Below are 17,108 nucleotides of genomic sequence, written 5' to 3'. Positions count from 1 at the left end.
GACAATTGTGCTACACACCCAGAACATACTTCAGCCACTGTAAAACCTTGACCACTGTGCTACACATCCAGAACATACTTCAGCCACTGCAAGACCTTGACCACTGTGCTACACATCCAGAACATACTTCAGCCACTGTAAAACCTTGACCATTGTGCTACACACCCAGAACATACTTCAGCCACTGTAAAACCTTGACCACTGTGCTACACATCCAGAACATACTTCAGTCACTGCACAACCTTGACCATTGTACTACACACCCAGAACATAATTCAGCCACTGAACAACCTTGACCACTGTGCTACACATCCAGAACATACTTCGGCCACTGTAAAACCTTGACCACTGTGCTACACATCCAGAACATACTTCAGTCACTGCACAACCTTGACCACTGTGCTACACATCCAGAACATACTTCGGCCACTGTAAAACCTTGACCATTATGCTACACACCCAGAACATACTTCAGTCACTGCAAAACCTTGACCATTTCTCTACACATCCAAAACATGATTCAGCCATTGCATGGATTTTATCACTACTATAGACGCAACACACTTCAGCCCAGCCACTATCATTACCAGTGTAGGCAAAATGGTCTAGTACATACAATTATAGTGTACATCAAAGTGACCGCAAAGACAAACTGACCCAATCGGACGATATTCAAAACAACACAATAAACTACAAAACAATGGTTAGTTTAATTTCGAATGACAGGATGTTTCCCATAATCCTCAAACCTGTGCTTACCGTCATATCAAAAATCTTAGTTGTTCCCACTTTCCAATCCCGACAAAATCAAAATTCGCAGTCAGTATGTGGCAGTGTGTAGTTCGTATGTGCTCAAATTCACAATCAAATCAAAACAAAACTGTTGCGCAGAATATAATCTGCTTTGAGTTATATACTAAATATATAGCTAGTAATTAGTAATAAGCTTTGTATTATGTTCTAAATATATACCTATTGACATTATGCCTGTATTTCACAATATGAATTCATCACCAGTTTTCTCCCGAGACATTTAAACGTGTATTAACTCTTGCATAATAACATAACTTCATGAATATCATAAGGTTGCAAAATTATAATGCATCAGTATATCCTAGGACAATTTACCGGAAATGTTAGATTGACAATCAAATAACAACGAGGTAAGACATGTCCCCCTGTACACTCCTCTCTTCATCTATGGTGATAAGGGCAAAGTCACAAAAAGCGACAGCGAACCACCAGGCTCTTTTTACACTGTGTATAGACAAGACAATTAATCTATATATATATACACTCATGTTAATCCGAATTTCACGTTTTTAATTATTTTGGATTTTACCGTATTTTTCGTATAATTGTTTTCACATGTATCATTATAGCCCCCAGGCTTATAATGCAAGTGGATTTGTTGCCTAAATCACTGTTTACGATACGAATAATACAATTTGCGTTTTCAAATTAAGTATATTTGAGATAAACCTTCAAAAAATTGGGTTCTTCCAAGGCGGTGAATTGAGCATTAGACAAGAGGTAGTGTTTTATAGCTATAGTCATTCAATTTGTCGTCATATGAAAAAATATTGAAAGAAGTTAGACACAAATTTTAACATTTTTACTTAATTGGACAACAATATTTTAACATACATAGCATTTTAATATATACAATTTCATGAGGGTCATGTACTTTTTCATTGAAGCCATGTACATTGCTTCAAAATCATGTGTACATTCCCGTTGGGATTGCGTATATTCCTGTTGAGTCAATGTATATCATGTGCATTCCCGGTGAAATCTTGTACATTCGGATAAATGTATATCATGTAAATTCCTACATGTACATTCTAATTGCGATTGCGTACATTCCCATTGAGATCATATATATTCCCATTCAAATCTTTACATTCCCATTGAGGTCTTTACATTCCCATTGAGATCATATACTTTCCCATTGCGATCTTTACATTCCATTGCGTACATTCCCATTGATACCATGTACATTCCTATTCAGATTACGCACATTCCCATTGATACCATGTGCATTCGCATTGAGATTACGTACATTCCCAATGAGATTGCGTACATTCCCATTGATATCGTATACATTCCTATTGAGATTACGTACATTCCCATGTATACCATGTACAATCCCATTGATATCATGTACATTCCCATTGAGATTGCGTACATTCCCATTGAGATTACGTACATTCCCATTGAGATTGCGTACATTCCTATTGGGATCATATACTTTCCCATTAATATCATGTACATTTCTATTGAGGTTACGTACATTCCCATTGATATTTTGTACATTCCCATTGATATCATGTACTTTCCCCTTTATAACATGTACATACCCATTGAAATTACGACAATTCCCAGTGAGATTGCGTAAATTACCATTGAGATCAATGGTAATTTTCCATTGTTACCCCATTTTCCATTGTTCAGATTGCGTACATTTCCATTTATATCATATACTTTCCCATTGATACCATGTATGTGTCCATTGAGATTGCGTACATTCCCATTTATAACATGTACATTCCCATTAAGATCATATACTTCCTCATTGAGATCAAGGAATTGCGTACATTCCTGTTGAGGTCGATTACATTCCCATTGAGATCATGTGCAATCCAATTGTTAGCACTTACATCCCATCAAGATCATGTATATTCCCATTGGGATTGTGTATATTCCCAGTGATAACATATACATCCTCATTGATAACATGTACATTCCCATTGATAACATGTACATTCCCAATGATAACATGTACATTCCCAGTGATAACATATACATTCCCAGTGATAACATATACATTCTCATTGATAACATGTACATTCCCATTGATAACATGTACATTCCCATTGATAACATGTACATTCCCAGTGATAACATATACATTCTCATTGATAACATGTACATTCCCATTCATACCATGTACATTTCTATCGATAACATGTGCATTCCCATTGATAACATGTACATTCCTAGTGATAACATATACATTCCCAGTGATAACATATACATTCTCATTGATAACATGTACATTCCCATTGATAACATGTACATTCCCATTGATAACATGTACATTCCCAGTGATAACATATACATTCCCAGTGATAACATATACATTCTCATTGATAACATGTACATTCCCATTGATAACATGTACATTCCCATTGATAACATGTACATTCCCAGTGATAACATATACATTCCCATTGATAACATATACATTCTCATTGATAACATATACATTCTCATTGATAACATGTACATTCCCATTCATACCATGTACATTTCTATCGATAACATGTACATTCCCATTGATAACATATACATTCGCATTGATAACATGTATATTCTCATTAATACCATGTACTTTCCGTTGAAATCCAATATATTCCCATTGACATCATGTGCATTTCGAGTAATATCATGTACAATCCTATTGAGATCACGTGCATTCCCATTGATATTATGTACATCTCTATTATGATCATGTACATTACCGTCGAAAATATGTGCATTCCCGGCGAAATCATGTAAATTCGGATTAAGATGTACCCATTCCTTTGAGACCATGGGAAGATGATAAATATTAACATGTAAAGAAAATGCATTAAAGAACAGCATAACAGACAATTTTAACCGACAGTACATCAATTTAAAACCCGTGAAACAGACAGGTTATCCCATCATGGCATTTGCTGGACAATTATTCATTACGCGTTCTTGCGCCTCTGCCGGCGCATTTTTTCAATTACTTTGTTTTTTTTTGCAGAATGCGTGGTTTATTATTGATATATAAATACAGTACTAACATGATACGGAGTAATATAATTTCAAAATATACAAACAAACACAAGAAATATGACACTAACACATTGCGAACTTAGTCATTTGTATTTGAATTTTTACTGAAGAGCACAGAGTGGTCATCATCGACCTCATTGAATTGCGACTTCGAATGATTGTGCAGAACTCAGAAAATATCAAACCATGATAAGAAGTAAGCATGTGCCCAATTTTATTTGTCCATCGATAACAGTATTTTTAAATAGGCGTCGTAACCCCTGACAACATCTGCGACAATTAGCAGAAATGTACAATACCTGTGTATCTGATATTAAACGGTCTTTTGATACAGCACTAAGCTAATACGGTAATTGCATGTTTATTGACTACGTCCGCTTTTCAGAATCGCCATGAGTATGCAGTGATTGTCTGAACGCAACGAAATAGCTCAATTGGCACATACGCGGCTACTTTTGTGAGAAATATTGTGACAGGAACGACATGCTAAATGAAATAATAAACAATCAAACAGTCTGATTTGTTTACACAAGGCTGACCATTGTGTTTTTTTTTTTATTGTTACCATTCCCATGACGTATGCCCGTACTGGTCCGTCTATGTTGCCCTCGCTGCATATTTATTTGACTGACCTAAAATCGCCGGCATCACTGACTACGTTCGTCCTTCGCTTCGTTCCGATCTCCGGCGACTGAGTTAAGCAACGTTCTAATATTTCTTCGGTTGACTGCGTGAACAAAAAGAGTGTGGATGCCGTGGCGTTGTCGTGTACTGAATATTGACTGGTAGATTTCAAGCTACTGACATAACAAGAAACCATATACTCAGTTGGTGTGCTTACAGGAAGACGATGAGTGTGTATTCGCAAAGGCAGGTTATTACGGGGCTGGCAAAACAGGGCACTATTAATCGTAGCATACCGGCACGTAGCGAAGACACTGGTGTTCATCGCCTGTGTAACAACATTAAAGCGACACCCCTGTTGACGACCCAGAGCGTAAGACACCATTCGAATCAGAGGAGCAGACATATTGCTTGTCCGACTGTGGTCAGCTTAGACCGCACCAATACAGACTTTATAAAAGACCAGACGAGACGGAGTAGGCAGGCGTTGCCACAACCGACAAAACTCAGGTGGTCCGCTGGAAGCAATAGGTCCCGAGCTAGGGTTCGAGAGGTGAGATTTGAAGTTTTTTTACTATTTCATGTTTTATGCAATGAAAACGAAGACACCGTGTGTATCTATTACAGCAGGTGTATTGTACCTGGCGACTGTATTATATTGTGTACATAGGGGCGTATACGTTATTGTGTTCTATGCTCGAAAACAAGCAAGACTTCAAAATATCCATGTTTCTGGCTTAATACAAAAACAAAACAAAACAACAACACGTCATTTCATCCCACTTGTTACGTGCACCATGCAATTGTATGCATAATTTAAGAGTACAGGTTTAAACACCGTCGCATTTAGTGGTCACGGTACATTTATCACCTGTTTCCAAGTCTATGAAATTCAACAATAACATCGTTAACCAAATTCAAAATTATCGATTAAAAAGCACTGTGGTGAAAGAATGGTCGCGGAACACTAAGCGGAGATTACTCCCGTATCTAGCAACCATAATGTTCTTTAGTGACGGTGGTATTGTTATCACGGGGCAGATATGTGTTACGTGTCAAGGTGGAGATCAATAGGAATAATAATGACCAGATATCAATAGCAAGGAACAAAACGACCGGCTTTATTGCCACTGTGCATTTTAGTGTCTCTTCTCAAATGCCAACTCCACAGGTGGTAGGTGTCACGTTAATCGACAGACTGACATTGATTTTGTATTGTAAACTTTGTCAAATCACTGTGACGACAGCCTTCATTTCCACATCGGAATGGACATTTCACGATGACCAGAGAAAAAGAAAATCAATTTGAGCATAAAAACTTAAGTCACGGCTTTCTTATTTTCGGCAAGTTCTTGTTTATTTCTGAAAGAGATTGAATCTACCATACCGTGGAGTAAATGCATAATATTTAACCTCTGGAAACACCGTGCCACGATAAATCACTCACTCATAAGTGTTTATTTATTACGGGTTTACTTCCAAAGTTGCTAGTTTCACCCTTCTATATTCACAAATAAGTAAAACGAGTACAATTATAACAGGTATACTCAGTACCAAGTATTTCTACACTCTCCTCAGCGCTCACATTTGAAATTTCTTGAACAAGTCACAGTAGTGAGTAATATTTTTTGAAAATAACAAGTCATGTGAATAACATACCAATTTGTTCCATTTTATTATTTTGTCCGACTTCTCAATGAACGGGCTGCGTTTTTCACTATTTTTTTTTCTTCATATTTTGTAATTTGTGTGATATTAAGCCATAATGATGATAGAATGCAAATAACTGGAAAATATTTTGGTTGGCCAATAAATTAAATATGCGTTGCATGAATATTTTCTCCTGTGTGTGTTCATTGCACCATATCATGTTATACCGCGACACGATGTAGTGCAATATACATGCAAGAAGAAAAAGAACTTCTTATGCCGTAGTAGAATCTACGCTAAATCTATTGCATTGCTCCACTCCGCCGAATAATATTGTTGAATAATATAATAATAATGATGTTTAATCCACAATTTGACATTGATTTAGTGCAGGATACACTGAAGACACGTGAAATATTTTAAAGTGGGGGGGGGGTATGATTAGAAAAGTAATCACGCATATAACAAATTAGTTTTATTTTTAATGATTTTTGGTTCTAACGTCTTTAGAATGGGGTTGTTTTCACAAATAACATATGATAGCAACTCCTTATATTTATTTTTTTGACTTTTTTAACTTCATTTCATTAAAATATTTACTGTTATAAAGTAACGATAATTATTGTGATTATGCAAATTTAGATTTAATAAAAAATGTCAAACCTATCTTTCATAAAATTGATAAATCTAATATACGAAGAAAATATGGGGTAGCTATCCATTTTTTGAAGTTATCACATTAAAATCATTTTTTTGTTGGTGAAGTTGCGACATCATATTTAAAAACATGATAATTTTCTGGTAACAAACACATATTTACATATTTACGCGTACTGTGTATAAATGTATATCATTTCTATTTATTTGAACATTTGTGTCAGTGAGCACGGAGTTAATAAATAACCTATCATTACATTTTGCACCTGAGAAACCCCGTAGTTGGGGTAGTTTGAATACTTCGATTAACGCACACGGGGAAATATTTGCACGAATCCATTGCCTTACCATTAATAGAAGTATTCTCTTCGAAGTGTGACGTCATGGACGCGTTAATTCGGATGTGGATGCACCCCGTTAATTCGGTTTCCATGGGTTTGATATTTTATTTGTTCAACGTTTAATGTAAATTCTAAAAAAAAAGCCTGTTTGAAGATTATGATTAGTTTTTCTTTGCTAATTTAATCTTTAAAAATTAATAAGAGTGACAATAGTTTTGCATTACTATGCCAAAGTCAACTTTCACTGGTACTTCTGACTTTTTCTAAGTGAAAAATTGTGAAGACGAGACAATCAATAAAAATTGATGTCCATTTCATCCAATATTAATTTGGGAAAAATCCAAAAAAAATATTGAATTGTTACAATCACTTTTTGGTAGTTGTGGCTGTAGTGGTGGTGGTGGTCGGGGTTAGGGCGTTAACATGATTAGTAGATTTCATTCAGCAGAAGAAAATCACACGTTCAATATGTTCAGTGCTTGGCTTGGAATGGATAGGATATAAACCACATGAATTTGACGTATATCAAATTAGAACTAAACGAACCGCTTTCAACGTATACAACAACCCGAACATGATGTGGATTTAGTAAACGATCTACCCCAGATTTCAGTGGCTGGTTGAATTAGTGAACGCTCCATTCCGGTGAATATACATTCGGGGCGTTTGTGACGCTAAAGCCCGCTTAATAGTCGTAGTAACTACTCTTCAATGGCAAACAATTGCTGCCATCGACGCCGTACTGTACAGTCGAACAAGTAACGCACAGTGGATAAAGAAATGTCAAATAGTGTGTCGACTTAGTGCATATATCAAACAGCACATGCATACTGGGGAGTGTGTACTCCATGGGGATACGGCGAATAGCTGGGGACGTTGCTATAAGCACAGGGTGATTTATCGAATATTTATTGAGCTGATATACTTCAGAACAGAGGTCATTTCATTTGTTAACTTTGCTGAGCTTTTATCAGTTGTTAACTGCAATGTCTACTCGGTCCCTTGGCAATAAATAACCCAAATTGACTGCCCCCCACAAAACCGACGGCCGATGAATACATGCATGCGTGAAGTTATAAAGCGCATGGTACGTAGTTGGTGCGCTGAATATACATGTTTAGTTGCTATGGTCACATGTAAGTGAGTAAGACAAAGTTTTGTACTTTCAGTAGATTTTAGTCAGGCTCAACCTGATTTGAAATGCCTGACTAGCACATTTACAGCGAGTACCAAGCATCATAACCGCGTATTTCACGTGATTAACAAACGTGTACTCGGCCCTAGTTGGTACAGTTCGTGTTCACGGGATGTTATTTATTTAAATCTCAGAGGGAAATAGTTTTTTTGGCCTGTGAAAGTCGCGTTTGCTTAAGTCGATGAAGGCGCACGTATATCAAGTGGTAAACGCATGGGTCCATGGTTTTATTGCGTGCTTATTATTATCATCTTTGCATTGTAACCTAATAACACTGACACTACGTGTATTACTTTAATGGGGGTATGTGCTATGGCGTAGTCCAGGGACCACACATTATTTCCATCGATACGAAGGAGGACAACCCTACATGTACAGTACGTGGAACCACACGATCCATCACTATGACCTCCTCATTCTATAATTTACCTTTAGAATATGCCAAACACAATACACTGTATATCAACCATGATTTTTTTATACTAGTGGAAGATGGTAAACTGCGAATCGAAATAACGACTACAACGTTCGCAACTAAAAAAAAATCCTGCAATTTTCCGCTGGCAATTTTACCGTGGACGTACTATGCATGTTGTACTATGCGCGCTACTTCACCTAATCAAATAAAGAATGTTTTTTTCAAGTTTTCAACTACTTTTGGTTCATTAGTTTCACCAGCCAAAGTCACTGCCATGCGCAACGACGATTTCTCAGCCATGTATTCATTCATATGCGTTATATGAATACAACGCCAAGACACACCTTCATAGAGGGTCGGCAAAGGGTATTTTCGTAAGCTGTAATCAATTGTTTTTATTTTCGTAATAATGTATTTTAAATAAATAAAAAAACGTAAATTCCTAGACACGGGCAAAATGTAAATTGTAATCAGCTATTTTATTCGTCCGTAATTTGTACAAAAATATTATTTTTTGTAAGCGTATAAAGCATTTTCCGAATTGAATGTCGTAATTAGTACGCAATTTCCAATTTTGATTCTTAACCCAAATTATCAAAAATATTATAAAAATGTAAAATGTAATTAGGAGTTTGCTTTATCTGTAAAGTGTAAAAACACATTTTATTTCCTGTAAAAACGTAAAATACCGTTTTTAATTCCTGTAACCTGTAGCTATCCCCCTTTCCACCCCTCTCCATATACTATACTATGTACGGCCGCAGACATGGCATCACGTCGGTTAACGCCGGTAGGTTACAGAAGAAGAAAAACACCATACATAAATGTACAACAAATATGCAAAACTGTTGGAATATACTCCTGTGAGGGGATAAATGCTATAACCTGAACATGCGGAGACTCTATTCAGAATTGTTTACGAATATAATTCATGTTAACATCAATTGGAATAATTCAGATCATAAAATCGCCATCCATCCAAAACTGTTGTTTGTATTGAATAGTATTGTGCTCACATTGAACTTCAAGACAGTTCTATATAGATTACTTTGGAATGGTTCAGACAAATTTGCTAGGAATACAAGTAGAACAAGCTAGGGGCCTTAAATGATTGATACAATAGCTTCTTATCACTCCTTGAAAGTAAAATGGATCCAACGTTATCCAAATCTCATTATTGTTCACCAATGGAAGACTGCTCTCTCTTATTACCCAATTGAAGGACACTTATCTTTAGATGCAACTACATAATCGAATGTTTAGCAGATGCCTAAATGTATTAAATGTATTTTATATAGTTGGTCGAAAATATATCAACAAAACACTATTGAAAAACAACATTGGAATATACAATACCATAATATGAAATAATCACAAAATCTTTGTTAAAAAATGTTTTCTTCCAAGGCATGTTTGTCAAATGCTACGTCTTTGATGTGAATGACCAGGAAGGATATGTCAGAAACTGGGAACCTTTAAAACAGCTTTCTGTGTTGGCAGGGAATAATAACTGCCATACTAAGATAGGAAATGTGGGAAAAGGTATGACAGGCCAGAAATACCCATTGGTTTCAAAGTTGTTATCTCTTTTTTTGAACAAGAACTACAATTTTGGAATTGTGATTGGAAAGATATTTTTAATTTGCCCTTGTATATCACCAGTGAATCTTTCTATAGAAGGTAGACCATATTATTTTCTAGCTGTTATTCCGCATCGTGAACCGCATTTTGCAAAAGTAACGTTGAAACGTTATTACGTCACTTTATTCACTGTGAATCTGTTAAAGTTCTTTGGACAGCATTATACATCTGTGATGTGATTACATTGTATCTAAATATTCCACCCAGACTGACGGATAAGTAAAAACTATTTGTTAATTTAATATGTTAATTTCACGTTAACACTAACCGACATGTATTAATTATTACAATCTTCCCTCTTACAATGCAGTTTGAATGAAAATATGGCTAAATAAAGTAGATCTGTATATAGTAAAAACCAAAACAAAACTTGCCGGATAGGAACTTTGAAAAATTAGACGATTTACAAAACTATAAAGAGTTCCCCGCCTTACAAAACATACGATAAAAAGGTTCCTAACCGTTTTGCTCACCGAAGGTTGCAGTCTCTACGGTATTGTCTGCAGGGGGGGGGGGCAACACATACTTATGCATTTTATTGTGTACATTAAAAAAAATGATTATACTTTAGTGTTTTGTTTTTAGATACATTCAAATGTGTACTGAAATTAATTTCAGGGATTCAAATTCTCAAATAATGTTTATGTACTCAAGTTGGTCAATGTTGTGTCAATATATATTTCATTAAAACACAATTGGTGTATTGTAATTTGTGCATGGTATATTGATTTGTATTGCAATGTAACAAAGTCAAACGCATTCAAGCTTTACATACTGAACTAAAATTAAACATATGGATTCAAATTCGTTCATAAAAATATGCGAAAATGTGTTTGATATACATAGATGTGCATTTTTGGAGCAATTATTGGCAAAAACAGGTACTGAAAAGCCTCAGCACACTCAAAATCAATATATTATGCGTACATGCATGGGAAGCAGGATTCTTTATAGCTGTACGGTGAAAACTAGACATTTAGATAGAGGCGTGGTTTTACGACGTCTGACTGGAATCGATGTGGAATTCCCAATTTTGTGTATGGGTATAGATTGAACAATGATTCCATGTTAGCAATATCAACACGCGATATTGGCATTGAACTTGGACTTGTGGTTCTAGCGTCGCTTGTTTAGATATTGTGTGGTTACATACACGTGTTGTTAGTCTATGCTCGTTTATTGAAAGCCATCTCTATTCACGTTACAGGAAGATGAAGTAGCCGTGGCAACGCCGTTGAATGTGGAGTTCGCTCCAACGAAGGATGAAATAAAAGACGATTTCAACTCAGTCTCCGATTCCAGGCGAATCATACGATCACGTACGTATGGGCACGGTTACCAGAAGACTTCTAGTAACCATGGTATCGGTATGATGTTTATTACTCGCATGCATGTATCTGGTAGAATGTATTACCAGTAAATTTAATGATTGGGTCTATGGTATGTGATAGTTCGGTCGGCTAGGTTAGCAAAGTTGTAAAAAAATCTGGGTTCGGCTTGACACACGAACAGAGAGAAGCGTACACGCTAGGACATTGTTCTCATAGAATTTAAAAGTTGATTGGCTTTAGCACGCATCCTAAAAAGAACGACGTTTTTTTTTTTTTTATAGTTTAATCAAGATAATGTAGTTACTTTCGGAGTTTGTTAAGACAATTAATTTTAGATATTAACCAACTCTTGTCTTCTCTTCGGCAGACCAGTTTATCCAGGATCAACGATACTGGCCTGGAATTGTGAACATCTCTGAGAACGGTGAAAGAACTGGCAGATCTAGCAGAAAAGCTAGTAGAAATAGTATGTCACCATGGATACGGACATATAAGGTCAAACAAGATAGAAACGTAGTTCGGAAACTCCTACACTCACGGCCTGGGTCTGAAGCGGCGGAGTACGAATCACCGCAGTTTATGTTGGAATAATAATAAGTAATAAGATCACAATGTTATTGAGGATAATGTAAACTTGAATGATATGGCGCCCTCTAGGGTTCATGTTGAATACGAACTGTCTAAAGCATTGTGCGTACTTACGGCAGTCACTTTTTATTATATGAATGCAATATATATATATAACTTGCAATATTGCAATATTAGTTTAAATCTGTAATTTTTATACTATTTGAAATACATTTACTTTAAGGGTGGTGAATTGATGAAAAAGCTATTACGAGACTCAATGCAGTGAGACCTCGGATTACTGATAAACTATTATACTCGCAGCCAAGAGAATATATACGTAGTATGGCGCTGGCGAAAATCTTTTTTTTTTTTTACATTATTTTGAACGCGAAATATTAGACTGGTGGCGCTCTGCTACTACCAACCTTGTTACATTCATTGAGGAAGAGGCCTTGCCGATTTCTCAAGATACTCACAGCATGATCGTTTATATGCAAACAATATGTAAACGTTTTTTTTTGGGGGGGGCGGAGCTATTTAACTAGGCTTGTCAAGGGCATTCATTATTTGTAATGTATTTTAGATGTCGGAGCCTTTTCACAGAAGATCTTTTTTTTTCTTCCAGCCTAGTCACTTATCAAGCAATTGTTGTAATATATGTCTCAGGCTGAAATGGCTTTAATCCGACCGAATTTTCATATAACATATACGGGCATATCATGTTAACTGTTCAATGTAAGTGTACCTGTCTAAACCGAAACACCGGAAATAAAATTTTAGTAGTTTACACACGTTCTGGTGAGATGTTTCTGCTTTGCGCAGGGTTTGGTTTAGACAGGTTTAAAGGGTGGTAGTGGTCGCGCCGCGTCCTGTTCGATATGGAACTCATAGCGACATATACAACGCGTGTAAAATACATTGTTTATTTACATGAAATTCGAACACGCGCTGCGCGACTACCACCGCGCTTTAACTCTACCATTAAAATTGTATAAACACTGTGCTCGTCATAAGAAGTGTGAATGTTATTTTACAATACTATATTGTGTAATATACAAGGTGCCATTTATGGAGTTTTGCGGATCGGACAGTACTCCGAATGTCACGTGTGAAGGAACTCACTCTGGGTCGGTACGAAGGCGCCTTATTCTTGCATGAGGTTCGGATTTGTTTTGGTGAACATATATCGGAACCCTTGCTTTTATGTAGGTCTTTGGGAGAGGAAAATGTACGTACCCCGTTTTAATACGCGCTTTGTTATAATAAAGTGTGCCAACCTGATATAATGTCAACTGTATCATTTTTTACTTTGAGCAGTAAAATGTGTATCTGGTGTGTAGCATGTATATATGTAAATCTAAGTAACCATGGACACTACACTACATTCGTGCGGGAATGTTGCTGACTTCGTCATAAATAAAATGTTATGGTAACGATACGGATAATATTCTAATCTACTTAATCTTACCCTCACAGTAACCATATTATCGGCATTGGAGTTAGTTTATGATTTCAGCGTGGTGACATGGCATTGACAACACTCCTTCGTTTAATTTCAAGGTATTGTCTTGAGTACTACATATTTTGTGAACTTTTCATCGTTCCTGAAAACATAGTAAAATGACACGCTTAATCCCACATTAGTGAATCTCGCGTGTACAATGCAGTAACCCCATTCAGGTTACAGTGTTGAGACGTACTTGTATAGTATTAAAACCAAATTTCTCAAGAAGGTTTCAGCCTAGTACACATCCATCATTGTGGTATATATGTTCTGGGCCTGAGTGGTTGGACGACCTCAGACGTATAGTAATATATGTATAGGTCAATACTGTGGTCAAGTGTAGCCAGAAGACAACAGAGCATTCCGATGTATCAGTCCTAACTGCTTTTATCTATTATTTATTATTTTACGCCACGCCGTTTTTAGTTTTTGGCGATATTGAAATAAATGTGTCTGTGAAACGTTCACCTACACATTTATGTTTTTAGATTCTCTTGCCACAAATGGACATTTGTGTAAAAAAAATCTTCGAGTAAAATTAAAAAAAACAACAACAACAGAATTCGGAGTTGTAGCCGCATCTCCTTCCTGCCGCTGTCGACTTTTCCGATTTATCTCAAAGTGAAAGTGCGCCATCAAACGCCAGACAAAGGAAATGGGAAGCCATGCAAGTGCCATGCACTGAATACCGTAAAACCTGTAGTTGTTGAACTATTCCTTTCACAAATGTGTGAATTACTTAGTAACTAGTATGCTAATAAAAATTGTGATTTTGTTGTCTAGCAATTAATAGAATATTTGAAGATCGATTAGTATGAGTTGAATGTCTCTCATTTTATTTTTTTTCCCCGGGTGGAAAAAATTATTGAGCAATTGGTCTTCTGGTGACATTATACTGCACACGTATGAACGATCCACACCGTCAGAGTCAATATCTCAACACACGATCACTAACACACGATCATCGCTCACTAAGTGGCGTTTAGTGGGTGAAAGTGAAAAACAATTACAGTAACATTTCAATACTTGAATACTTGTATGCAAATGAGGACCATCTGGATGTGGAACTTCGTTGTGAAATGCAATAAATGACCGATAACAGACAGCAACTTTGAAACTCATTTTTTAAATTAAAATATTAATGCTCAGATATATAAACTATGATAATATTCACATACCATCATGAGATATTAGATATCAGGGTAGCAAGCTCTTCACAGGTACTTTAAACATTATCATGTATCTACATTATTTGACTTGAAGTACCGGTAGTACGGATAAAAGTAAAGTATTGTATTTTATATGTAATCATTGTATTGTATTATGTACTGAAAATGCGAGACCATATCATTTCTCAGTATGCCTTGCAGTTTAGACATTTTACTGTTTTTTGTCGCGAAACAATCATTTCTATGAATTTTGTTTTTCGTCCTGAACACTCATGAATATATCTTTCACCTGATACCGATATTTATGTATGCATCTGGCTTGTACAAGCAAGATATTTCAGGCGTTGTTTCTCGGCCACTGTCTTGGAGGGCACTGAGAGAATAATGTTGAACCTCGACCCCTCACAGCAAATTTACTGACAACGAAACACAAACGACAGATTAGCAGTGCAAACAACGCAAACAGTGATGTCCCATGATTCCCTGGCATAATCCCTGGAATTGACAACGTCAGCGTCAGGTTATGAACCCACAACTATTAGCAACGATGTCTAGAATATTGAGGGTATGGTCTATTCAATGTATGTTTTACAACGCTCGAAGACTGAAAAAAAAAATAAAAAAAAAATACATTTTTGAAATATACCATATATACACATGTTGTTACCTATGACTAAAAAGATGTATTTGTATTATAAATCCAAGCGAACCCAACTAGCCTAGATAGTACTATGTAAAAAATACACACACATGGAGCTTAGTAGAAGAAACGTAACTTAAGTTAGCGGGACTATTATTTGCAAACTTGTTTTCATCTTCTAATTGTGACTAAATGACTACAAATAGACCCGGGAAAGTATATATTTTTAGAATCGCCAGATTTCAAGCTTTTCACAAGTGTATTTTGCATGCCGGTATCTGCATTCTACGACGCGTTACTCAATCAAAGGTGAAAAATTACTTTTTCTGTAAAAAAAATAATTACGCATTTATGCTGGCGATAAGAAGTATTTTTTTCACTTTTCCTAGTTGTTCAATAGTCTGGTAAATTGAATGTGTCTGGTCAGTTTTATTCAAGCAACGCGTTTTAAAAAAATAGTGTGCTGAATTTTAATTACTGTTTTAGTCGCATTGCCCCCAACTCAAACCACAACTCGTTGGTAAATAATCGATGAAATAGTTTGTCTGGACACATTCAAGTTCTTCTCACTGTCACCTTAAAGCTGTGAAAATTTGGTGTTAATCTGACGACAATACGTATACGTTATTTTTTGTTAAAGACCTTGTATTTTGAAAAACATAAACTCCTAGAAAACGTCCATGAAGTAACAGCAAAGATTTTCAAACTTGTTTATCGGCACAATCAATTTGTTTTCCCATCAGGGTCTGTTTTAACATGTGTAGGGACATCCAAATGTGTAAGGCTATTGGAAACCAAAAAAATAAAGGAATGGAATAGCTATAATTGGATAAATTCGGCATATGAAAACACCAAAATCAATGCTTTTTTTTCAGTGGCTGTGTGACCTTGTATCTGACACATTCATATGCAAATGACTAATTTGTGAAACAAACAGGGGCGGAGACAAACCACTCAAATGTTTGGAAACACTCATTGTGTGTCAGATAGCTACTGATAACACATCCTAACATTGCTTTGTCTTGAGTTTATCTTTGAAACTTATAGGCACACAGATTAAACCTGTGTTGTTGATTTTGGAAAACACTACTGAGGCTGCCTTGCTTCCCTTCAGAAAATCTACATTTTAACCAACTTACATGACATTCTATGTTATGTTGACTTTATCACATGAAAGTTTATAGTGCATTTCATCAATTAATAAATAAATGTGAAAATCGTAATTTTCAACACAAATAATAGTCTCGCTACCTTAATATAATTTGTTGAATATACAATCACACATTCGTGCATTCGTGACCTCCAGACGTCACCGTACAATAGCTTACATAAAACACCGTTGTTACAATTGTGCAGTGCACACGTTGGTTATTGTGTAGTTCGAGCGTGACTACCGCCAATCGTATCTGCACACTGTATGTAAAGAGTTGTACTGACAAATTCGGGACGGGACGGGACAATACAATAAAGTCCGGACTGTACTCGTAAGCCAGTCTAGTACAAAAGAGACGATGTCTGCTCGACTGCTCGATGCTGATTG

The 17,108-nt window shown here is 36.2% G+C and overlaps 1 protein-coding gene across 1 annotated transcript; it reads left to right on the top strand.

The window, feature by feature from the left end:
- Positions 1 to 4,447: 4,447 nt before the first annotated feature.
- Positions 4,448 to 12,888, top strand: LOC102810181 (uncharacterized). The gene is made up of 3 exons (XM_085502153.1): positions 4,448 to 5,005; positions 11,562 to 11,673; positions 12,053 to 12,888. The coding sequence occupies exons 1-3, from the start codon at positions 4,679 to 4,681 to the stop codon at positions 12,274 to 12,276; spliced, it is 663 nt and encodes a 220-aa protein (XP_085358279.1). The 5' UTR covers positions 4,448 to 4,678; the 3' UTR covers positions 12,277 to 12,888.
- Positions 12,889 to 17,108: the final 4,220 nt, after the last annotated feature.

This window comes from Saccoglossus kowalevskii, chromosome 8, assembly GCF_978046115.1.
Source record: "Saccoglossus kowalevskii chromosome 8, keSacKowa6.1, whole genome shotgun sequence".
NCBI lineage: Eukaryota > Metazoa > Hemichordata > Enteropneusta > Harrimaniidae > Saccoglossus > Saccoglossus kowalevskii.
Note: the sequence above shows the minus strand (reverse complement) of the source record. Positions and strands in the feature narration are given on the sequence as shown.